Source organism: Hypanus sabinus, chromosome 2, assembly GCF_030144855.1.
Source record: "Hypanus sabinus isolate sHypSab1 chromosome 2, sHypSab1.hap1, whole genome shotgun sequence".
NCBI classification, from domain to species: Eukaryota; Metazoa; Chordata; class Chondrichthyes; order Myliobatiformes; family Dasyatidae; genus Hypanus; species Hypanus sabinus.
The window spans coordinates 34,254,345-34,280,999 of NC_082707.1; the positions used below are offsets into that span (position 1 = coordinate 34,254,345).

The following is a 26,655-nucleotide window of genomic DNA, read 5'->3' on the forward strand; positions in this document are numbered from 1 at the left end:
TGACAAGAAAGCTTTCCAAAAGAGCTTCTAAATGAAGCAAAACCCAAATTCAAAAACGCAGTTGAAATTGATGGAAACAGCTTGCAGAGGTGCAAGTGAGTTTTAGTAAGGAATGAAAGTGAGTATGAACATAATTACAATATCTAAACAGAAACCTGCCTGCCAAAACAAAAAATGTATTACCATTGTGCCAGGGGCTCACGTACACCAGACCAATGCATATTTAAAGGCAAAACTTGTAGAATGCAATAAAGCAGGACATATATAAACAGTATGTCAGGCAGATAAAAATAAATGAACTGCACAGAGAAGAGAAACAGATAAAAAGTCAAGTTGCAGTTTCCAGTTGGTCCCAGTAGCCAAGAAGTATATCAATATCCTCTGCCCAGGATAGAGGATACCTTTGCAAACTTTCTGGAGGAAAACACTTCCACAAATGTCAATGAGCTATTAAACCCAATCAAACATGATAGAATTTTATCCAAAATGAAAAAAGAACAAGCCCATGTAGTATATTTACAGGAAATTTGTTTAAGTGATAATGAGCATAGAAAACTAAAGAGAATGGGCTTCACTAATTTGTTTTTCTCCTCATATAAATCAGGACATAGGAGAGGAGTTGCTATTCTTATCTCAAGTAAGCTAAATTTTGAAAAAATATTCAAAATGGGAGATGAAAAGGGCAGATATATTCTGGTAAGGGGAAATATAGACAGAAATTCAGTTACTCTATTGAATATATACGCACCTCCAGGAAGTGATATTGATTTCTTTAAAAAATTACTTATATCATGGTAACAGAAACAGAAGGTCTCCTGATATGTGGGGGGAGACTTAAATTTACAATTATAACCAAACTTAGTCTCTTCCAATAGAAAAACCTATGAAACAAAATCATTACATAATAAAGTTAATACACTTTTTGAGGATGGTGGTTTAATTGATATATGGAGGGACCTTTTCCCCGACAGAAGGGATTACACTCATTATTCTGCTCCCCATTCTGTATACACAAGAATAGACTATTTCATAACATTTGGAAAAGACAGACAAAATAAACACCTGTGGAATTGGGACAATAGATGTAAGTGACAATGCACCTATATATTTATTTGTTGATTTTGACCGACAACCAAAGAATACTATTTGGAAATTAAATTCAAGTCTACTTAATGATCCGTACTTTATGGAACAAATTAAAAAAGAAATTGGTCTCTACTTAGAATTTAATGATAATGGAGAGGTTTCTCCTCCTATTTTATGGGATATTCTGAAGGCGGTCTTAAGATGGGAAATTATAGTGATAGCTTCATATAAGAAAAAAAAGGAATAAAACATTAGAGGAATTACAAAATAGGCTGAAGGAACTAGAGAAAAAACACAAATTGAATTTGGCACAGGATACATTAGGGGAAATTGAAAGAATTAGGAATGAAATTAATAGTTTGACTACGCAAGAAATCAGGAAAACTTCAATGCTTCTGAAATAGAGACTATACGAAAGTGGATCAAAATCTATGAAAATACTGGCATGGAAACTGAAAAAAAAAAGATAGCAGAAAATACAATTCATAGAATTAGGGACCCAAGAATGAAAACGATAAAAAATAAGCTAAGTGAAATTCAAGAAGATTTTGAAGTGTTTTACAGAACTCTATATTCCAAAGTTCCAGGGGGAAGCATAACCCAAATTGACACCTTCTTGAATTCTCTAGAGTTACCCATTTTAAGTGAAGAACAAAATAGAACGATGACTGCTGACATAACTGAAGTTGAATTAAAAGCTGCGATTAGTAGGCTTAAATTAAGCAAGTCACCAAGATCAGATGGGTATATGGCAGAGTGGTACAAAGAATTTAAAAATGAGTTAATTCCTGTTTTACTCCCCACACTGAACAGGGCTCTAAAAAAGGCACAAATGCCACCCAGTTGGAAGGAAGCGATAATCTCAGCTATACCGAAAGAAGGTAAGGATAAAATGGAATGTGGGTCATTTAGACCAATATCCTTTCTTAATGTAGATTATAGATTATTTACCTCCATCATGGACAAACGATTAGAGGAGTTTCTACCCATACTGATACGTAACAATCAGACAGGTTTTATACGACAACGCCAAACACAAGACAATATACGAAGGACACTTCACATTACGGATCATATATAAAAAATAAAATCAAAGCAATAGTGATAAGTGTGGATGCTGAAAAGGCATTTGATTTGGTTAATTGGAATTTTCTTTACAGAATTTTACATAGATTTGGTTTCCAAGACACAATTATTAAAACTATACAGACATTATATGACAACCCTACTGCTGGGATTAAAATCAATGGATATTTATCAAATGGTCTTACTGTAGAAAGGGGCACGAGACTGGGTTGTGCATGGTCACTTCTACACTTCGCATTATATCTGGAACCATTAACTCAATACATCAGACAAAATGAAGATATCAGGGGAATTACTATTAAAGGGACAGAGCATAAATTGGCTTGTTACACGGATGACATTTTGATCTATCTAAGGCAACCAACATACTTTTTACCTAAATTGACGCAATCCTTTGAACAATATGGTCAATTATCAGGATACAAGATCAACATAGATAAAACCCAATTACTTTCATATTACTATAGCCCACCAAGAGAAATTGAAAGTAGATATCCCTGGGCATGGCACACAGAGTCTTTCAAATATTCGGGCATCATTATGCCAAAAGATTTGGCAAAATTATCAGAATGTAATTATCAGCCTTTATATTAAAAAATTAAGGAAGATATGGCAAGATGGAACCTGATTCCTTTTTTCAGTCTCAGTTCAAGGATTGAGTCTATTAAAATAAATATACTGCCCAGACTGTTATATCTCTTTCAGACCCTACCAATAGAGATTAATCAAAACCAATTCAATGAATGGAACAAGATGTTATCAAGGTATATTTGGCAGAGTTAAAGGCCTAGAGGTCGTCTCAAAACTTTGCAATTAGCAAAGGAAAAGAGGAAATGGGGCCTACCTTCTCTTAGAGATTATTATTTTGCAGCACACTTGAGAGCTGTGATATGTTGGTGCAACACATCATATGACGCTCAATGGAAAAACATTGAGGAGTGGGTACTTCCCATCCCCATACAAGCAATTTTGGTTGATAACAATCTGCAAAGGTACATAAATACTGTTGATAACCCATGGGTGAAATTGACTCTCAAAATATGAAAACTACTATAAAAGAATATAATCTAAAGGGAGATATTGCAATTCTTAAATGGTGTGCATATGACTCGGATTTTACACCAAATAAATTGGATATTAGATTTAAGGACTGGACAACTAAAGAAATAACAGTTCTTTGCAACATAATGAAAGAAGGAACACTGTTCAGTTTTGAAATGCTTCAAGAGAAACACTGATTAGAAAAACAAGATTTTTATCGGTATTTACAGATGTGACAATATGTTAATAAGATGCTTAAAAATGTAAGCAAGGCAAGTACATGCTTGATAGAGCTATTTAGAAAAGCATATAATTCAGATAACGGTAGTAGAATCATTTCAAGCATGTATAAGGGGTTGTCAAATCTTAAAACACATTTGACATCATACATTAAAACAAAATAGGAGAAGGAAGGAGGGATAATTATACCTGAGGAAGAATGGACAACAATATGGAGATATCAATGGAAGTGTACCAGTTCACAGAAATGGACGGAGTTTGGAAGGAAAAACTTGATAAGATATTTTATTACACCCTCTCGGAAATCCCATTATGATGGTAACCTCCCTGTTTGCTGGAGAAATTGTGGAAATCAAAATGCAAATCATTATCATATTTTTTGGGACTGCCCTGTTATCAAAACCACTGGAGGGGGGTAAACAATGCCCTATAAGACATCTTTAAATGTGAAATACCCTTATGTGAAATGTACCTTGTGAAATGTGAAATATACCTTATATTTTGGATATATACTTCAAGAATGGTTGAAAGGAGATAAATATTTAATGAATATACTGTTGGTGGCTGGTAAAAAGACTCTTACTAGGAAATGACTATCACAGGAGAGCCCAACTTTAAATGCATGGATGGAAATTACAATAGACATTTACAAAATGGAGAAGATAACAACATCTGTTAATCATAAGCTGGAACAATTTGATTCATACTGGGAAAAATTGTTTAACTACATAATGCCTCATAGGCCTGATTTTATTCTCACAAATCAATGAATATGTTGTAAAAAAAAAGATCTCTCCTTAGTTGTACATAGTTCTTTCCTTTTGCTTGTTTTTTTTCTTTCCGCTCTTTTCTATAAGTGTATAACTCAGATAAATACTTTGTGGAGATTTGTGATATATATAATTATATGATATATATGTACAATATCTGAAATACATCTTATGGAAATGTTTGTTTAATGATGAAGTTCAATAAAAAAATAAATTACAAATAAGAGAATAATGGTAGCAGAACACACTACACAGATGCTGAATCAACAGCTCACCAAATTCCTGCTTGCATATCGCAATGCAGCACACTCCACAACCAACAGCCTACCAGCTATGCTGCTCCTGGGTCATCCCTTGCATTCACGCCTGGCTCCTCAAACCCAACCTCTAAAGAAGTACACAGGACAAACAGCTGAGACAAATTGGCGCTTTTCAAAGAAGGAGGTTCGATGTTTTACTTCTGGACAAGCAGTCTTGGTGAGGGTACTTAGAAAGGTTAAGGGCAGAACTGGACCACTCTCCTACAAATGGAGATTGCAGCTAATGTCATCTGGAGATGACACATCAGTTGGCTGAGGGGAGCAGAGTGTATTGTTGAAGAAAGAATTCTAGATCTGTCACAACCATTTCCTGAAGTCCCAGAGTCAACTCATACAGCCCCCACTGAGAAGGCCCCAGAACCTGAGATTGTTTCACCACCACAAGTCTTACCTGACAAGCAGAGTGACCCTTTTAGTCTGGAAAGATGCTATCCCAGAAGAGTAAGAAATCCATTAGGCCTGAATGTGACAATATGTATGAATGTATGTATGTGTGTGTGTGTGTGTGTGTGTGTGTGTGTGTGTGTGTGTGTGTGTGTGTGTGTGTGTGTGTGTGTGTGTGTGTGTGTGTGTGTGTGTGTGTGTGTGTCTATATATATATACATACACATACACATATACAAGCTGAGTTGCATCCTATATTGAGTCAGAGTTTATTGCTATGCAAGGAGCAGTGTAGAGTATTTCAGTAATATTTGAGTAATATTGTAGATATATAGTTCGATTAAGCATTCTTTGGTGTTTACATAATTAATTACAGATTATATGTAAAAGTACGTGGATGCCATAGACCATCACACCATCAATCATATGTGCACACCTCGCTAAAATAAAACTTAGTAAAATTACAGTACATGTGTTTATCTCCGAACTCCCATGATTTTCTTCCAATTTGTTTTTGTTAAAGAAACATAATATGTGCCAACAAGGCTTCATTCCCAGATGACCTCAATGCTTTTTATGCTCCCTTTAATTGTCAAAACATTGAGACACCTTCGTGATCTCCCACTGTCCCCGATGACCCTGTGATTTCAGTCTCTGAGGCAAACAGGAAAGCATTCTTCAGGACAGCGAACCCACAGAAAGTGCCCAGCACAAATGGGGTATCTGGCCAAGTACTAAAGATTTGTGCTAATCAGCTGGCTGTAATGTTTAGCAATATCTTTAACAACTTGCTTCAGCAGTCTGAGGCACAAATCTTCTTCAAGCAGGCTTCAATTATACCAGCGCCTAAGAGGGTAGTATCCTGCCTCAATGACTATTGTCCAATATCACTTATTTCCATTGTGATGAAATTCTTTGAGAGGTCGTCGTTCCTCTCTGTGCCTTGTGACCCATCAGGCAGCAACCTCGCCATTTCTTTCACATTTGTCTGTTTTTTTTATGAGACAGAGTTGCTAGCTCGACACTCAACCCAGCACAGATAGAAAGCACGCAAGGAGCTGACCAGATTCAAACTCACCTCGAAGTCTGGTGCAGAAGCCACTATGCCACCAGCTGGCTTAAAGAGAGGCTGGTGATGAAACATATCAACTCCTGCCTGAGAAGTAACTTGGATTTGCTCCAATTTGCCTACCATCTAACCTTGGGCACCACACACGTCTGAAGAGCAGAGTGTAATGAAAATATCAGCTTAGTGCAGATCACACATCATCGTAGGAAATGGCAAAATCAGAAGCAAAGATCACAAACTTCTATCATAATCATTCATAAAGCTATAGATTATAAATCTGCAGCTTTAGGACATGGCTATTTGTGTCAATTTTGACAACAAAGTCCATCACAATAGGTAAACATTCATTCAACACATCTTCAGTGACTACAGCTTGGCAGTCAAAACTATCATGCCCTCAAAACTAATCCATAGTTTTCAAGTATATGGCCTCAATACCTCACTATGCAACTGGATCCTCTATCTCTTCACTTGCAGACCCCAGTCGGTTAGGATTGGCAACAACATCTCCTTCACAATCTCCATCAGCACAGGTGCACCACAAGGCTATGACCTTAGCCCCCTGCTCTACTCGCTTTACACTTATGACTGTGAGGCTAAGCATAGCTCCAACGCCATATTTAAGTCTGCTGACAACATCACTGTCACTGGCCAACTCAAAGGTAGTGATGAAACAACATATTGGAGAGGAACAGACTTCTATGATATGGAAACACTAATCCTCTTGAAAAGAAGTGCCCACAAAGTATTGGATACAGCCCAATCCATCATGGGTGAAGCACTTCCCACCACTGAGCACATCTGCATGGAGCACTGTCACAGGAAAGCAACATCCATCATCGAGGACTTCCACCATGCAGGCCATACTCTCTTCTCACTGCTACCATCAGGAAGAAGGTACAGGAGCCTCATGACCCATACCAAAAGGTTCAGAAACAGTTATTACCCCTCAACAATCAGGCTCTTGAACCAAAGAGGATAACTCTTCTCAACTTCACTCACACCTTAACTGAACTGTTCCCGCAATCTACAGACTCACTTTTGAGGACTCTTCATCTCACGTTCTCCATAATTATTGCTTAAATATTTATTATTATTTCTTTCTTTTCATATTTCCAGCTTGTTCACTTTTGTACATTAACATTTGTACAGAATTTGTCCATTCTGCTGGATGTGGTCTTTCATTGATGCTATCATATTTCTTGTATTTACTGTGATTGCCTGCAAGAAAATTAATCTCAGGGCTGTATGTGGTGACATTTTTGTACTTTGATAATAAGTTTATTTTGACCTTTGAACCTCCCACAAAGTAAGCCAAGTGACATATGTGACAACAAGGTTTTGCTCCCAGATGAGCTCAATGCCTTTTATGCTCACTTTGACTGTCAAAACATTGGGATATTTTCATGATCTCCCACATCCCTTAATGACCCTCTGATTTCAGAATCTGTGGCCAACATGAGAGTGCCCTTCATGTAGGTGAATCCACAGAAAGCCCAGAAGGAACACCTGGTACTGTATTAAAGAACATATGATATAGGAGCAGAATTAGGCTATTAGGCCATCAAGTCTACTCCGCCATTCAATCATGGCTGATTCTTTTTCTCCCCTCCTCACCTCCACTCCCCAGACCTCTCCATAACCTTTGATGCCACGTCCAATCAAGAAGCTGTCAAGCTCTGCCTTAAATACACCCAACAACCTGGTCTCCACAGCTGCTTGCGGTAATAAATTTCACAAATTCACCACCCTTTGGCTAAAGAAATTTCTCCACATCTTTGTTTAAATTGATGCCCCTCTATTCTGAAGCTGTGCCCTCTTGTCCTAGACTCCCTCACCATGGGAAACATCGTTTCCACATCTACTTTGTCCAGGCCTTTCAACATTTGAAAGATTTCAGTGAGATCCACTTTCATCCAGGGAGTGCAGACCCAAAGCTTTCAAACATTCCTCGTATAATAACCATTTCATTCAGGGAATCATCCTTGTGAGTCTCACAAAAACTGCTGATCAACTGGTTGGAGTGTTCACTGATATCTTTAACCTCTTGCTTCAGCAGACTGAGGAACCCACCTGCTTCATGCAGGCTTCTATTATGCCATTTTCCAGAAAGAACAGGAGCTTAGATCCACTTCAATTTGCCTAACATCACATCAGGTCCACAGCAGATGCCATTTCATTAGCTCTTCACTCAACCCTGCAACATCTGGAAAAAGATTCAAACATCAGTATGTTCTTCATTGACTACAGTTCAGCATTCAATACTATAATCGCCTCTAAACTAATCAATATGTTCCAAGACCTAAGCCTCAATACCTCCTCTTGCAACTGGATCCTCGATTTCCTCATTTTGCACACTCAAATCAGTTCAGAATGCCAACAATATCACTTTCACAATCTCTATTTACACAAGTGTTCTTGGCTGTGTACTTAGCTCCCTGCTCTACTTAAATAATGCCTGCAGTCTTCATTGCTCAATCAAGTCAAGGTAAGATTTATTATCAAAGTACATATACGCTCAGTGGTCAATTAAATAGGTACACCTGCACACCTGCTCATTAATGCAAATATCTAATCATGTGGCAACAACTCGGTGCATAAAAACATGAAGATATGGTGAAGAGGTTCAGCTTGTGTTCAGACCAAACATCAGAATTGAGTAATTTATGGGAGGTAGAAAATCAGCCACAACAGATGAACAATGAAGTAGATTCAAAGCATAGATGAGCCTACTCCTCCTAATCCAAATGTTTTTGTCTTGACCTCAACATTTCCCACATTTTCTTCACCATCCACCCCAAAGAAAATCACCTTTAATTCATACACTCAATGCCCACTTCATCTGATAGGCCCGCTTGTAAATGCAAATATCTAATCAACAAATCATGTGACAGTAACTTAATGAATAAAAGCATGAGGTGCAGTAGAGGGATCAAAAGTGCAGAAAGTGAGTAAATCTCAAGTTCCTGGGTGTCAATATTTCTGAGGGCCTAACCTGGACTCAACATATTGATGCAGCTATAACAAAGGCAAAACAGTGGCTATCTTTCATTAGGAGCTGAAGAGATTTGATAGGTATGTCACCTAGAACACTTGAAATTTTCTACAGATTTACTGTGGAGAGCATTTTTTTATTAGTTTTTTTATACATTTTCTACATAACTACAAATGAAAAAACCCCAGATCATTTTAACTTGCTGCATCACCGTATGGTATGGAGGGAGCTACTGTACAGGATTGAAGTAAGCTGCAGAGTTGTAAAATTAGCCATCTTCATCATGGGTACTAGCCTCTGTAGCATCCAGGTTATCTTCAAGAAGTGGTGTCTCCATCATTAAGGACCTTCACCATCCAGGACATGCACTCTTCTTATTCAAGTCAAGTCACTTTTATTGTCATTTCAACCATAACTGCTGGTACAGTACATAGTAAAAATGAGACATTTTTTCAGGACTATGGTGTTACATGACACAGTACAAAAACCATTATTGCTACCATTCGGAAAGTGGTACAGAACCCTGAAGGCACACACTCAGCGATTCAGGAACAGATTCTTCCCCTCTGCCATCTGATTTCTGAATGGACATTGAACCCATGAACACTACCTCACTACTCTTTTTTTACACTGTTTATGTAATTCAACTATTTACTTCCTGTAATTCAGTTTTCTTTTTTCTCTCTGTTATCATGTATTGCATTGTACTGCTGCAAAGTTAACAAATTTCACGATATACACCGGTGATATTAAAGCTAATTCTGTTGTTCAGACCAAACTTCAGAATGGAGAAGAAATGTGATCTGTATGACTTTGACAGCAGAATGATCGTTGGCGCCATATGGAGTGGTTTGAGTATCTCTAGAGTTCAGAGAATGGTGCAAAAACCAGAAAACATCTAGTGAGCAGCAATTCTGTGGACAAAGATACCTTATTATTGAGAGAGGTCAGAGGAGAATGCCCAGACTGGTTCAAGCTGACAGGAAGGTGACAATACTCAAATAACCACGTGCTAAAACAATGGTGTGCATAACAGCACAACATGTCAAACCTTGAAGTGGATGGACTACAGCAGCGGAAGACCACTCAGTGGCCACATTACAGGTACTTCCTGTACCACCATTAGGTGCTTCCATATTACTATCAGAGAAGAGACCCGAGAAAGCAGGCTACAGAACTGAGTGAGCTAGGCATGTGATTGACTGCTGGACACTCACTGAATGACCAACGACTTGGTGTTTATAAGCCTCACCCTCCAAAATAAAAACATAAATCAGTCCCTTAATCTCCAGTTTAACTAAAGCGGTGAACTCTGATGTTTCTAGGTTAGTTTTAAAAGAAACTCATTTACACCATAAAGTAACTAATCTCCTAGCAACATAGACAAAAATTAACATAAGAATGACTTGATGTTTTATGAGGGTAACAGCAGCGCTCCCACAACCCCCATAGGCCGTGCAGTGGCAGCCACTTTTAATGCTAAGAACATGCATTGTGTGTATGGCATCACCACCATGATGAATGGATAGACTGAGAACAACTTCAGCATTTTAGTACAGGGTATCCATGCACCAGACTCTTAGGGCCATTGAAACTATATGCCACCAAAATCAGTAATCTTTCAGGTGAATCGTTTGCTCGACAATTTCAATCAAACCAGACGATCTAACCAGTCCAGTAGCGCAGAAGAGCATTCTAGGAACATAAGTGATGATCCCCGAGCAACTCCACACAATGCAGCGCAGATAAAAACTTTGCATCCTGCCTTGTCCAGTTATGAGTGGCAGCGAAGCTTTCAAAGAGAATTGGAGATGAAGGTGACATCAGCAGTCTCATTGATGGTGGATCACTGCACAAGTATCAAATACAAGGTCAGAGCACGTGGAAACAAAAACCCTATCCAGCTATTTAACGTAACACACACAAAATGCTGGATGAACTCAGCAGGTCAGGCAGCATCTATGGAGAGGAATAAAGAGTCAATGTTCCAGGTCGAGACACTTCATCAGGACTGGAAAGGATGGAAGGAGAGCCTAGAATAAGAAGATGGAGGGAGGAGAGGGAGTACAAGCTGGAAGGTGATAGTTGAAGCCGGGTGAGGGAGAACGTAGGTGGGTGGGGTTGGGTCAATGATTTGAGAAGCTGAGAGGCAGTATGTGGAGGAAGTGAAGGACTGAAGAAGGAATCTGATAGGAATGGAGAGTGGGAGAAGGAAAATGCAGAGGGGGGCCAGAGGGAGGTGATCGGCAGGTGGGGAGAAGACAAGGATTAAGGGGGGAGCCAGAATTAGGAATGGAAAAGGACAGAAGGGGGAGGGGCAGGAGAAATTACTAGATGTTCGAGAAATTGATGCTCATGCTGTCAGGTTAAAGGCTACCCTAAAGGAATATGAGTTTTGCTCCTACAACCTGAGAATCACCAGCTACTTAACAAAGGTTTCTAGGTTTAGACACTACAAGGTCTTTAACTTTGAGATGTGCTTTCTACCACATTTCAAAGTCAAAGGATTTCAAAGTAAATTTATTACCAAAGTATGTTTATGATAACAAATACTACCCTGAGATTCATTTCTTGCAGGCATTCACAGTAAGAAATCACAGAAAGAATTAGTGAAAAACTATAAAGACTGACAAGCAACCAATGTGCAAAAGACAAATTGTGTGAATAATAAACAAATATAAATAAATAAAACTGAGAATGTGAGTTGTAGAGTTGCTGAAAGTGAATCCCTAGGTTGTGTTCAATGATCAGTTCAATATTATGGTGAGTTAAGTCATCTGTGCTGGTTCAGGTGCCTGGTGGTTGAACGGTAATACCTGTTCCTGAACTTGGTGGTCTGGGACCTAAGGCTCCTGTATCTCCATTTTGATGGTAACAGCAAAAACAGAGCATGGCCTGGATGGTGGTGGTCCTTGATGATGGACCTCCACTTGTGCTTTCTTGTGGCAGTGCTCTTTGCAACTCTGCTCCACGATATAGAGGGCTTTGTCCTGTGATGAACTGGGCTGCATCCATCACTTTTTACAGGCTTTTCTGGTCTTGGGCACTGCTGTTTCCATACCATGCTGTGCGTTAACAAGACAGGATACTCTGCACTGTGCATCTATAGAAGTTTCTCAAAGTTTTAGATGACATGCCAAATCTGTGCAAACTTCCAAGAAAGTAGAGGCACAGCATGCTTTCTTTAAAATGGCATTTATGTGCTGATCCCAGGCTAGATCCTCTCATATGATGCCTAGAAAGTTAAAGTTACTAACCTTCTCCACCTCTACTCCCCTAACGAGACCTGGCTCATGGACTTCCAGTTTCTGTAGTGCTGTAGTTAATAATCAGCTCTTTGGTTTTCCTGATGTTGAGTGAAAGGTTGTTGTTGTGGCACCATTCAGCCAGATTTTCAATCTCCCTCCTAGATGCTAATTTGTCATCACCTTTCATTCGACCATCAGCAAACTTAAATATGGCATCGGTGCTTGCTGTGCTCACAACATATGTATAAAGTGAGTAGAGCAGGGGGCTAAGCACACAGTCTTGTAGTGCACCTGTGCTGATGGTGATTGAGGAGGTGTTGTCTGTCGATATTGACTGGGGCTGCAAGTGAGGAAATTGAGGATCCAGTTACACAAGGAGGTGTTGGAGCCTAGGGCTTGGAGCTTATTGATTAGTTTTGAGGAATTTATAGTGTTAAATGTTGAGCTGTAGTCAATGAAAAACACCCTGATGTATGCACCTTCACTGTCCAGCTGTTCCAGAGCTCAGTGAAGAGCCAATGAAATGACATCTGCTGTTGACCTGCTGTGACAGTAGGCAAATTGCATCTGAGCTCCAAACTTCACTGCATCCTTAGAGCAAACATCACTAAAAGAACTGAATTCTACACATGAAATAAATTGAGGGCACTTGACATCAGGGCTCCTTGGGAATCAGTGAGAAAATTCACCATTGACTGCAGTCATACCCAGGTTTTGGTTGCTGAGGGACAATCACCTTAGTTCCACAGGAGATCTGTGGGACAACATTCAACCATCTCCGGCTGTTTCGTAAATGATCCTCAATCCGTTACGTGATCAGGATCAGGGATAGTTGCTGGTGATTGCTTAGCTCTATTTGTAATTCCTCAAGTAATGAAGCAGAGATTTTTCCAACCAGAAAGACCTGGACATTCCTACTTAGACTAGCAGTTGACAAGTCCCAAACACATACTAGGGAATGACAATCTTCAAAGAGAGAGCGTAGTCACTTTTTCTTGACTTTCAGTGACATCATTTCATCATCATAAGATGTAACACAACATCTTGGTGATCACCATTACTCAAAAGTGAAAGTGCATACTTGGCACTCTTCAGCAAGCATCTTCTCCAAAGCCTGTCCAGCATTTAAATGGCACAATTCAGGTATATGACTCATCACACCCTTGGGTGCGTTGGTTCTCAATGCAGACAAGATACTTCACTGTTTGTTACAATGTACACGTGCCAAATAAACTTGAATCAACAACAACAGAAGAAGCTTAACACTAGCCAAGATAAATAACTTACTTTAACAATGTCCTGCTCACTACCTTAAATGTTCATTCCTTCCACACAGACGTACCATGGAAGCAGATGTCACATTTACAGTATGCACTTAAGTAACCTTGCAAGACTTCTTTAGCACACCTACCAAACCTGCTACCTCAAACACCAAAATGGACACCAGAGGCAGGCTCATGTGTAGACTATCACCTCCCAATCACACACCGTTCTGAATGGCAGGTACACTGAAGGTTTATTATTGTTACTGTGTCAGATTGCTGGCTCTTTCTACCACACAGCACCCTCTGTATGCCTTTAGCACAATTCCTTGAGCAGGTCCAGAAAAGGGTCATTCAAAACTGAATGAATTCACAATAAATTTGATGCAGAAACAGAAGTAATTAATGGAACTTCTGGTGATTGGCTTTTTGTTTGTTTATTTATTTAGCGATACAGCACAGAAAGAGTAGGCCCTTGCAGCCCTCCAAGCCATGTCGCTCAAACAATCCCCAACAAACCCAATTTACCTTAACCTAGCCATCAGGCAACTTACAATTAACCTACACAGTATGCCTTTGAACTGTGTGAGGAAACCGGCAGAACCAGGGAAAACCCATGCTTTCCATGAGGAAATTTACAGAGAATTCTTAAAGAATGGCTCCGGAATTGAACTCTGAACTTGAGAACACCCAGAGCTGTGATATCATTCTGCTAACCACTACGCTACCATGCTGCCACAGCACTTTTTTAAGCGCTCTGTAGAACTCAATTTTCTTTCCTTGCATCTCAGTGTCGAATTTTATTTGTTAACACTCCTGTGAAATTTGGGACACCTTACACCATTGAAGATGCTGCATAAGTGAGAGTGGTCATTATTCTAGAATTATTACAGTGTTTCAAGCTTTCATGAGGACACACAACAAAACCTTATATATGTTTACAGAAGCAACCCCATTGCAGTTAAATGCAAACAAGCATGAAAATTAGAATAGGTTTAGACCAATTGCCCTTCAAACCTGTTCTGACATTTAATAGGAACACAGCTGATCTGATTTTAACTTCTGTATTCTTACACCTTTCATCCCCTTGTTTATCAAGTGTTGATCTTCCACTGTTTCAAAATATCTTATGATGCTCAGTCCCTTAACAGAGAAAAATGTCTCAAATCTGTCTTGAGTAGAAAACCCTTTATTTTTAAATGATTTTTAGATTCTCTCACAATTAAACATCTCCACATCTACCCTGTCAAGATTGTTTTAAGTTCCCTCTCACTTTCTAAACTCCAGCAGATAAAAGCATAGCAATACACACAAAATGCTGGAGGAACTCAGCAGGCCAGGCAGCATTTATGGAAAAAAAGAGCAGTCGACGTTTCGGCCCGAAACCCTCCAGCATTTTATGTGTGTTGCTCAGATTTCCAGCATCTGCAGATGAAAACATTGAATGGCCAACATAAAATAAACTACCCCTTCCAGGTATTGGATTCATGAAGTTTCTTCTGAACTGGTTCCAAAGCATTAGCATCTTTCTTTAAATAAGGAGACCAATTATGTGTAGAATATTCCAGATGTGAGCTAATTAATGCCATATCTGAAATATAAGGTCCATACTTTTGTATTTAATTCCCCAAGCAAAAAGTTGAAACGTTCTATTAACTTTCTCAATTACTTGCTTCATTAGTAGAAGACATTGGTACTTCAAGACTGGTCACCTCACGACCCGCCCAAAAGCCCAGCAGGGTGAACACTGAGGGGCACACCCCACTAACAGGCCGCCTTCAGGTCTTGTGACAGAACAGTTTTCAGAGCAGCCAGGCAAAATTTCACCTTTGGCATCAAGAGGGCTAAGACAGACTAGTGCTTTCCTGGTGTATATGGTGAATAAACTCTTCTTGGGCTACCAACCAGATACAGGCATTGATTTTAATCTCTTCTCTTCGGTTGTCCGTCGAAATCTGATGACAATGTCCACGCCTTTAAAGGTGAGATCTTTGATGACTATACAGTCCTATTCTGGACCCACAAGCTCTATTGCAGGAGGGACATGTATATGTGGTCGTGGTGGTCGTGACGGCAACCGTGGCTGCATTTCTCCTGGCTCTCTTCTGCTGTCTTCTGGTTGTTCTTTCCATTTCCAGAATACAAACCCCATCCCTAAACAGCTGTTGCCAAGTGTTACGGTCAGCTGCAACATCCTCCAGGTCCTCGGGTCTGATCTTGCACTTCATTAAATCATTCTTCATCTGATCCTTATAGCGCTTCTTCAGCCCTCCAGCTGAGCGTCGGCCATGATGTATCTGGCCGTATAACACTCTGCGGGGTAGCTGACATGGGGGCATCCTTATCCCGTGCCCCAGCCACTGCAGCTGACGTTGGGTGATCATGGCCTCAATACTTCTGCAGTTGGTCTTTACAAGTATTTCAGTATGAGGCACCTGCTCACGCCAAGTACTTCCCAGGATGTGCTGTAGGCAGCTTATGTGGAAGCGCTGCAAGGACTTGATGTGATGACTGTAGGTTACCCAAGCTTCACAGCCATAAAGGAGGGTGGTGACGCAGACCGCTTGGCATACAGCGACCTTTGTGGAGGGACGAAGGCTCCTTTTCTGAAAGACTCTATTCTGAAGTCTCGCAAAGGCAGCTGATGCCTGTTTAATGTGGCTCCGGATGTCGTTGTCAATGCCGCTATCCTCAGAGAGAATGCTCCCCAGATATTTGAAAGATGGCACTATTGACAGCCTTTCATCACCAACAGAGGGTGGGTGGGACACTAGTACTCATTGGCAAACCACTTCTGTCTTGGTGGTATTGACAGTCAGCCCCATCCTGCTGTATATTCTCACCACCACAACAAGGACAGTCTGAAGATCCTCCGGAGTATGGGCCACAGGAGCACAGTCATCTGCATACTGCAGCTCCAGGGCCCGCTCTCTATGGAGTTTGGTGGGTATGTATAGCCTCCTGATGTTAAAGAGGTTTAACCAATGTTTCATTGACAAACTCCACCATCTGCACTGGGGATGGTGCCTAAGCACGTCTAGTCCAATGGTATATATACCCCCATAGTCTGTCCCTCCTGATTGGTTGGTCTTCATCCAATAAACTTTCTGCTGTCCCACCTTGTTTACAATTGAATTCCAGTTCTTACTTACAGCGAGACTTTCATCTTTGTTAAAATACTTTTCCTCTAGTTTTATTTCAATGGCTTTCTTCACCAGATAGTCCCAAAGCCATTTACACAACGCAGTGGTATTGTGCTGTCAAAATCAATCCTATGGCCATTGCAAATGCTACGTTCTGCTACTGCTGATTTTTCTGGGTAACCCAAATGGATACACCTCCTACACTCCTTGTTGTGGGGTTCCACCATGCGCCCTGTCTGGCCGATATACACTGCTCTGCATTCACAGGGATAAGACTGCCTCTGTTCAAAATATTCAGGAACATCTATCCAATAACGATTCCCAATGTATATGGCTGGGCATCAAGAGCATTACTGACTATGCAAGGGAAAACAGCATTGACTGTACCAGTGACACCTCCCTCTCTGACGTTCTGGGCAATCAACAGCATGCTAGCCACGAAAGCTACAACTCTCCCAGGTGAGCAGCCGCTATCTGTAACAGTACCAGACATGAGGACTCTGCAGAGAGTCAACCCCTATGAGGCAGATGGGAGGGACAACCTCCCAGGCCAAGTACTTGGGGAGTGTGCACACCAGCTCACTGATGTCTTCGTACATATCTTCAGCACATCACTCGTATAGTCTGCTGACCCCACATGCTTCAAATCAGCCACTATCATCTCTCTACGAAAGAATTCTACACCTTCAGAACTAATCATCACCATGTGGGCTGGTGTTTAAATTGTCTAAACAGCGAATCGTACCTTGCCCTAGGACCCAACTGCAGCAAAAGGCCCCTAGCTCAGCAAGTGCTCCAGGCACAGATTTCGTCACCCAGCCAGAAGCCGCTCTGAAGCTCTTCAAATCAGCTCAGTGCCCAAAGCGACCCAACCTCGCACCTGCGCCAGTTAAATGAGCACTGTATCTTCTCTGCCCAGGCCCCAACTTTTCCTTTCGGTGCCCAGAGCAATCCAACCTCACACCCGGGCCAGCTGTACAGGCATCAGAACTCCGTTTGCAACGATTCTGCAACACAGCATCTCGGCTCGCCATCGCTCACCCCTTCACTGTTGGCAGCAATAACTTAACACAATTCACCTCAGAAACGGTAATTTTAGTGATATCTTTACTTCGATATCTTAGCTTTTTGACTACCAGAATTTGTTGCACGCATTCAGTAATGCTATCTTAACCAGAAGTTTATTTCAGTTCACCATTCAACACCATTGTCCCCCTGATCTTGGTGGACAAATTCGTATTCCTCGGACTAAATACACCACTGAGCAACTGGGTGTTGGACTTCATACTTGGCAGGCTTCAGATAGTTAGGATGCACAATCACTCCACCCTATCTATCAACCTCAGCGCGGGTGCCCCCCAGAGCTTTGTGCTGAGTCCATTGCTATACATGACAGCACAGCCAAGCACCTGAGTAATCCTACTGCCAAGTTCGCTGCATCAGATCTGGAGTAGCAATTATTTTGTTTTCCTTTATACTTGTGTACTGGAAATGGCATTAAACTATCCTGAATATTGAATCTTTGAACTTTATGCAAATCATGCACTAGGACCTAGAGATGCAGATGCAGGCACATTTCACAGTTGCACAATCTCTCAGCATTTCGATGACCTGTTTCCTTTTTACTTTTCCTGTCAAAATGGACAATTTCATATTTTCCCTCATTATTTTCTGTTGGACAGATTGTTTAACCATTCATTTATTTTCCTCCCTGACATTGTCATTTGCAAACATCTCCTCTGCGCCTTCATCCACATAGTTAATATTGTGAAAAATTGAGACCTCAGTACAAACCTTTGTAACATGTCAATCATTGCAAATTCTCAGCCGAGAAAAATAACGTTGATGCCTATTGCTATTAGTCAGCTACTTTATTTTATTGTTACTTCCTATACTGTTGTTTTCAATGTTGTTACAATCCTATGGTTTCATGCTTTAGAAACATAGAAAACCTACACAATACAGGCCCCACAGCCCACAATGCTGTGCTGTACAGGTACTTAGTTTAGAAATTACCCAGGGTAATAGCCCTTTATTTTTCTAAGCTCCATGTACCTATCCAGGAGTCTCTTAAAAGACCCTATTGTTTCTGCCTCCACCACCCATTCTGCCCATTCCATGCACTCACTACTCTCTGCGTAAAAAACTTACCCCTGACATTTCCTCTGTACCAACTTCCAAGCAACTTAAAAATATGCACTCTCGTGCTAGCCATTTCAGCCCTGGGGAAAAGCCTCTGACTATCCACATAATGAACGCCTCTCATTATCTTGTACACCTTTATCAGGTCACCTTTCATCTTCCGTCACTCCAAGGAAAAAAGGCCAAGTTCACTCAACCTATTCTCATAAGGCATGCTCCCCAATCCAGGCAACAACCTTGCAAATCTCCTCTGCACCCTTTCTATAGTTTCCACATCCTTCTTGTAGTGAGGTGACCAGAACTGAGCACAGTACTCCAAGAGGCATCTGACCAGGGTCCTACATAGCTGTAACATTACCACTTGGCTCTTGAAATCAGTCCCATGGTTGATGAAGGCCAATGCACTGTATGCCTTCTTAACCACATAGTCAACCTGCGCAACAGCTTCGAGTGTCCTATGGACTCGGACTCCAAGATTTATCTGATTCTTCACACTGCTAAGAGTCTTACCATTAATACCATATTCTGCCATCATATTTGACCTACCAAAATGAGCCAGCTCACACTTCTCTGGCTTGAACACCATCTGCCACTTCTCAGCCCAGTTTTGCATCCTATTAATGTCCCGCTGTAACCTCTGATAGCCCTCCACACTATCTACAATACCCCCAACCTTTGTGTCATCAACAAATTTACTAACTCATCCCTCCACTTCTTCATCCAGGTCATTTATAAAAATCACAAAGAGGAGGGGTCCCAGAACAGATTCCTGAGGGATAACACTGGTCATCAACCTCCATGCAGAATATGACCCATTTCAAACATACTTTGCCTTCTGTAGGCAAGCCAGTTCTAGATCCACAAAGCAAGGTTCCCTGGAACAATTGCCTCAATTCAACCTCAACTCATTTCTCAATAGGCTTTGCCTGTGGTACCTTATCAAATGCTTTGCAGAAATCCATATACACTACATCTACTGCTCTACTTTCATCAATGTGTTTAGTCACATCCTCAAAAAATTCAATCAGGCTCGTCAGGCACGACCTGCCTTTGACAAAGCCATGCTAAATAATTCTAATCATATTATGCCTCTCCAAATGTTCATAAATCCTGTCTCTCAGGATCTTCTCCATCAACTTACCAACCACTGAAGTAAGACTCACTGGTCTATAATTTCCTGAGCTATCTCTACTCCCTTTCTTAAATAAGAGAACAACATCTGCAACCCTCCAATCCTCCAGAACCTCTCCCATCTACATTGATAATGCAAAGATCATTGCCAATGGCTCAGCAATCTCCTTCCTCACCTACCACGGTAGCCTGGGATATATCTTGTCTGGTCCCAGTGTTTTATCCAACTTGATCCCTTCCAAAAGCTCCCACACAGCACAGCCTCTTTGTTAATGTCCATATGCTTAAGCTTTTCAGACTGTTGTGAATCATCCCTACAATCGCCAAGGTCCTTTTCCGTAGTGAATACTGAAGCAAAGTATTCATTAAATACCTTCGCTTCCTCCTCCTGTTCTTTACACATTTTTCCATTGTCACACTTGATTGGTCCTATTCTCTCACATCTTATTCTCTTGTTCTTCACATACTTGTAGAATGCCTTGGGGTTTTCCTTAATCCTGCTCGCCAAGGGCTTCTCATGTCCCCTTCTGGCTCTCATAATTTCATTCTTAAGCTCCTTCTTGCTAGCCTTATAATCTTCTAGATCTCTATCATTACCTAGTTTTTGAACCTTTCATAAGCTTTTCTTTTCTTCTTGACTAGATATTTCAACAGCCTTTGTACACCACAGTTCCCGTACCCTTTCCCTGTCTCATTGGAAAGTACCTGTGCAAAACGCCACACAAATATCCCTGAACATTTGCCACATTTCTGCCGTACATTTCCCCAAGAACATCTGTTCCCAATTTATGCTTCCAAGTTCCTGCCTGATAGCTTCATATTTTCCCCTTACTCCAATTAAACACTTCCCAAAAAGAAGTCAAAATATATTTGTTAGAAGTCTCATTAAGGTAAGTAATGTTTATTTTGTTTTTCTATGAAATCAATATATCACATAAAAATGCTAAATATGTCTATATTAACATATTTTTACAAGAATTGAATGAGGGTACAAGAGTTGCACGGCACATCTGAACTCATGCGTGAAAAAATTGACACATGGAATGTAAAAGGTTGTCCACCCCTGTTATAGGGAGATGCCAATCAGTACTGGGGAAATTAAATTCTCCCATCACGACAACCCTGTTATTATTGCACTGTTCCAGAATCTGTCTCCCTATCTGCTCCTCAATGTCCCTGTTACTATTGGTGGTCTATAAAAAACACTCAGTAGAGTTACTGACCCCCTTCTTGTTTCTATCTTCCACCCACAGAGGCTCAGCAGACAACCCTTCCATGACTTCCTCCTTTTCTGCAGCTGTGACACTATCTCTGATCAGCAGTGCTTTGCCTCCCTCCCTGTCCTTTCTGAAACATCTAAAGCCCGGCACTTGAAATAGCCACTCCTGCCGCTAGGCCATCCAAGTCTCTGTAATGGCCACCACATCATAACTCCAAGTACTGATTCACGCTCAAAGCTCATCCGCTTTATTCATGATACTCCTCGCATTAAAATAGACACATCTCAAACCATCGGACTGAACACATCCCTTCTCTATCACCTGCCTATCCTCTCTCTCACATTGTCTACAAGCTTTCTCGATTTCTGAGCCAACTGCCCCTTCCTCCATCTCTTCAGTCCGGTTCCTAACCCCCAGCAATTCTAGTTTAAACACTCCCCAATAGCAAACTTCCGTGCCAGGATATTGGTCCCTCTCGGATTCAAGTGCAACCCGTCCTTTTTGTTCAGGTCACACCTACCCCAAAAGAGGTCCCAATGATCCTGAAATCTGAATCCCTGCCCCCTGCTCTAATCCCTCAGCCACGCATTTATCCTCCACTTCACTCTATTCCTATACTCACTGTTGCGAGGCACAGACAGTAATCCTGAGATTACTACCTTTGTGGTCCTGCTTCTCAACTTCCTCCCTAACTCCCTGTAGTCTGTTTTCAGGACCACCTCCCTTTTCCTACCTATGTCGTTGGTACCAATATGTACCACAACCTTTGGCTGTTCACCTTCCCAACTCAGGATATCATTGACGTGACCAGAAACATCCCAGACCCTGGCACCTGGGAGGCAAACGACCATCCATGTTTCTTTCTTGCATCCACAGAATCGCCTGTCTTGACCCCTGACTGCTGCCACCCTCTTCCTTTCCCTACCCTTCTGAGCCACAGGGCCAGACTCTATGCCAGAGGTGCACCCACTGTTGTTTTCCCCAGGTAGGCCATCCCGCCCAGCAGTACTCAAGCAGGAGTTCTTATTGTTAAGGGGGACAGTCATAGGGGTACCCTCTAGTATCTGACTCTTGCCCTTCCCTCTCCTGACTGTTACCCACTTATCTGTCTCCCGAGGCTCTGGTGTGACTACTTGCCTTTAGCTCTTCTCTATCCCCTCACTTGCCCTGACCAGATGAAGGTCATCGAGCCGCATCTCCAATTCCTTAATGTGGTCCCTAAGGAGCTGCAGCTCAATACACCTGGCACCCATGTGGCCGTCCGGGAGTTTAGAAGTCTCCTGGATATCCACATCCAACACCCAGCAGAGAAGACCTTGCCCAACCCTATTGCAACCAAGTCTTTATCAAAAAGGAATTACATTTGCTGTTTCTTAGTCAAATAGAACACTACCTGACTTTAGGGAAATTAAAGCCCAAGACCATAAGATATAGGAGCAGAATCAAACCACTTGGCTAATTGAGTCTCCTTCTCCATTTCATCATAAACATGAGAAAGTCTGCAAATGCAGGAAATTGAAAGCAACACACACAGAATGCTGGAAGAACTCAACAGGTCAGCCAGCATCTATGGAAATGAGCAAAATGGTCAATGTTGCGGGCCAAGTCCCGAAGGAGGGTCTTGGCCCAAAACATCGACTGTTTACTCTTTTCCATAGATGCTGCCTGACTTGCTAATTCCTCCAGCATTTTGTGTGTGTTTCTCCATTTCATCATGGCTCATTTATTATCTCTCTCAATCCAATTCTCCTCCCATCTCCCTGTAACCTTTGACACCCTTACTAATCAAGAACTTATCACCCTCTGCATTATATATACCCATGACCCGGCTTCCACAGCTGTCTCTGGCAATGAATTCTGCAGATTTGACTAAAGAAATTCCTCTTCATCTCTGTTCAAAAGGGACAACTGTGTATTCTAAGACTTCATCCTCTGATCCTTGACTCCCCTACCAGAGAAAATATCCTCGCCATATCCACTCTATATAGGCCCTTCAATGTTCGATAGGTTTCAATGAGATTCCCTCCTCATTATTCTAAAATCCAGTGAGTACAGGCCCAGAGCTATCAAACTCTCCTCGTCCATTAACCATTTCACTCCTGGAATCATTCTCATGAACCTCCACTGGACCCTCTCAAATGCCAGTGCATCCTTTCTTAGATGACAGGTCCAAAACTGCTCACAACACTCTGAGTGCAATCTGACCATTGCCTTATAAAGACAATATATGAATTGTCTCATCAGCCACATCAAAATGAGGTCCAGCAGGAGCTAAAGGTTTGTCACCCCTTAGCTCCAAGAATTTGCTCAGTTCCACTTACCTGATGATAGTAGTTTTGCCAAATTCCTCCTGCTCTTCCAAATAATAATTTAGCTCCTTTTTTCAGAATACTTCTGTACAAAAGTAAAATCCTGGAAGCTACTTTAGTAGTGCCTTACATGGTAGATATGGAGAAAATTGCCCTTGGCTAATTAGTCCACAACATGGCTGGAGGCGGGTGGGGGGGCAGGGTTGTGATGTTATGTGATGTTAACATTCATTTCGGGATTAGTACAATGTAAAAGCAAGATGTAATGCTGAGGCTTAATAAAACAATAAAGCATTGGTCAGACTGTGCCTGGACTATTGTGAGCAGTTTTGGGCTCCTTAACAGAGAAAGGACATGCTGGATTTGGAGAGGGTCCAGAGCAATTTCATGAGAATGATCCCTGGAGTTTAGAAGAATGAGGGGGAATCTCATTGAAACCTACTGATTGAGTGGATGTGGAGAGGATGTTTCCAATAGTACAGGAGTCTAGGACCTGGGGAGCACAATCTCACAATACAAGGACATCTCTTTTTAACAGAGGGATAATAAATCAGCCAGGATTGAATGGTGGACCAGACTCCATACCTTCTATGGTTTATGGCCTTATGGTGTTGGTGGTGGTTTCACATTTCAAAATGTAGGGTAGGCCTCTTCACTCAAATGGTGATGAAACTTTGAAATTCTCTATCCCAGCATGCTGTGGAGAATCAATTATTAACTGTAATTAAAACAGAGACCAATGAATATCTGAACAAATGGATCAGATCATGGGTTATTGGGATAGGACAGCATGTGTGGGCTGATTGGCAGATTAGTCTCAAAGGGTGCTGCTGTTTCTTATGTTCCTCTATGATGGTGGCAGATTTGTGCAGCAGGCAGAACTGTCTCCCCCTGGTCCCAGTAAACCAGATTAAATCCTGACCTCTGGTAAAGTCACAGTGATGTGCACATTCCCCTTATGTGTTCTCCAGTTTCCTCCCACGTCCCAAAGATATGCTATTGGTAGGTAAATTGCCATCAGTGAGAGTTAATAGGCATGTGAGAGAGTTGAGATTTCCCGGAGAATAAATGGGGAATGGAATTGGTAGATTGCTCAGACAGCCAGCATTGGCTGGACACGCTGAGTGGTGTCCTACCACATTACAAATGAGTATTTTTAAAACTCGCATTAGATTTTTTAGTTTCACATCCCTCAATGAGAATTGTTAAATGAAGATCTATCAGACTTAAGTTTTAAAAAGCTTTAATTCCTGTTAAAGAACCTCTAAATATCTACCATTGTAGACTGGTGCGTTGTTTCAGCGCTGAAGGATTGACATTAATTTTGCAAAAAAAATCTATATTTGGTATCAAACTCTAAAAGGCCATAAGAGTTTCATTTTTTCTTTAACTGCAAAAAGGCCGTGCAGAAGGAAGGATTATTTTGGCTTGTGTCCGCTCCTGATGAAGGGCCATAGATGCTGCCTGACCTGCAGAGTTCCGCCAGCATTTTCTGGTATTGCTTGCAGAAGTTCTCAACTGACCCTCGGCGACAAACCCATGCCACTTTATTTCTGTGATTCGAATAATAATTCTGGCGCCTAGAAAGGCAACTTCCAGAAAGCGTTGAGATCGCCAACCGTGGCTATGTAATAAGTTAACCAATGCGCCGTAAACTGCGTTTCCTCTGAAGCGCCTGGTGCCCAGTTCACAAATCGTGCATCATTCAGCAAAGAGCAATTGTCCTTGATTGAGATGGATCGGATAGGGTTTGAAATAAAAAAAAATCCAGCGTCATAAATAAAAGCTTGACTAAAGTGAATTCTAGGTATGGTTTCAACTCTTGCTAAATCCAAACCAACCCTGCAACTTATTCTAACTGGGATATTTGCCTGTTGCTCATGACTGAACTCTCTCCACTTCCTTACGCAGATCTTATCCGACAATCAGGGCGCGTGGAACTACGAAAGGTTAAATAGAAACCGCTGCGACTCCCTCACGCGCCCCAGAAGCACTTTGTCAAGCCATTTAGTTGAGAGGCTTTCTGATATCAAAGTTTCACCCCAAACTCCAGTGATTTCCCGCCGAAGACAATTCCAGAACAAGAAAACAACCAAATTATCCTTGATCACAAGTCATCAGCTGAGAGGTTTCGTTCAGGTCTGTTAGTAAACCATACATTTACTTTCTGGATAATTGTCCAAGCGTGCAAGGATCATCTCACAACTTTGCCAAATATCACGAACTTACACATTTCTGACAACTGCGTCATTTTTCACAACAAACATTTCGAAATACCGAATACAACGGGCACATTTCTGCTGGGCACTAAAACTTGAGACACATCCACTTACATGTCAGGTTGTAGTTCCATTGCGAGCCCCAGTCGAATCGACAAGAGCTGAAGGCAGACCAGCGCACTATTTAGATCCATCCTTACCCAGCTTCAGTCTCCCAGGGTAAACTTCGGCAAAGGGTAACTCCAGAGACTCCGATTTGCCACCCTGTCCCGCTCGGTGAGCACTAAGGTGTGCTCCCTGTTAATTCACCCAAATGCCTCTCGCTTTCACCAGCCGCAAAACAATTGCCTGTTGATTTAGGACGTTCAGACAAGGAGTCTCCGAATTTTGGGGTCTTCTTGGATCACTTTTCGTCCCTCTCCCAACAGATGTTGTGACCTCTGCAGGCGGTGCCTCTTTCTTACTCCGCTGTTTTTCGCCCACTGCGAGACTCGCTGAATTACCCCCTGCCCACACCGGCTCCGATCGAGCACTAGCTCGCTCAGCCGCTCTCAAAACTCAAACCACACTTCCGCAAGCAACCCCCACCTCTCAACATGTGACCCTCAGGAGCCATGGTTACTGCACACATAACTCGGCGGGGTCTTTCCGGCTTTGCTGATCTGGGTTGCTCATTAATTTACAACATATAATCTGCGTGCCGCGAATGTGTTGTAACTTCTTTTGACACATCTCCGAATGTGTGTAATCACTCTAAATGATGCTGCCCCAGTGCCCGGAGTACTGGTGAAGGGGGGATGCAAGTCCTGGCATAGTCCCCAAGTCCGTCCTGTACAAAAGACTTGTACGGAGGTGCGCCTCTTGATCGTATCACTGCTTCCTCCGTAATTACTCACCTACTATTTTTGAACCGGTTTGTGCCGGCAATATTTCTCCCAAAGTAATTCTTGGAATTAGGACAACTCATGATGAAGTTTGTACTCAAACTAG

At 41.6% G+C, this 26,655-nt stretch overlaps 1 protein-coding gene across 1 annotated transcript in view; it reads right to left on the bottom strand.

Moving 5' to 3' along the window:
* The window catches only part of LOC132404528 (multiple epidermal growth factor-like domains protein 6), a 413,466-nt gene extending 387,287 nt beyond the window's left edge, over positions 1 to 26,179 (bottom strand). Inside the window, exon 1 of the mRNA XM_059988705.1 lies at positions 25,780 to 26,179. Coding sequence (XP_059844688.1) covers positions 25,780 to 25,859 — 80 coding nt within the window. The 5' untranslated portion in view covers positions 25,860 to 26,179. The remainder of the gene's footprint in view (positions 1 to 25,779) is intronic.
* Positions 26,180 to 26,655: the final 476 nt, after the last annotated feature.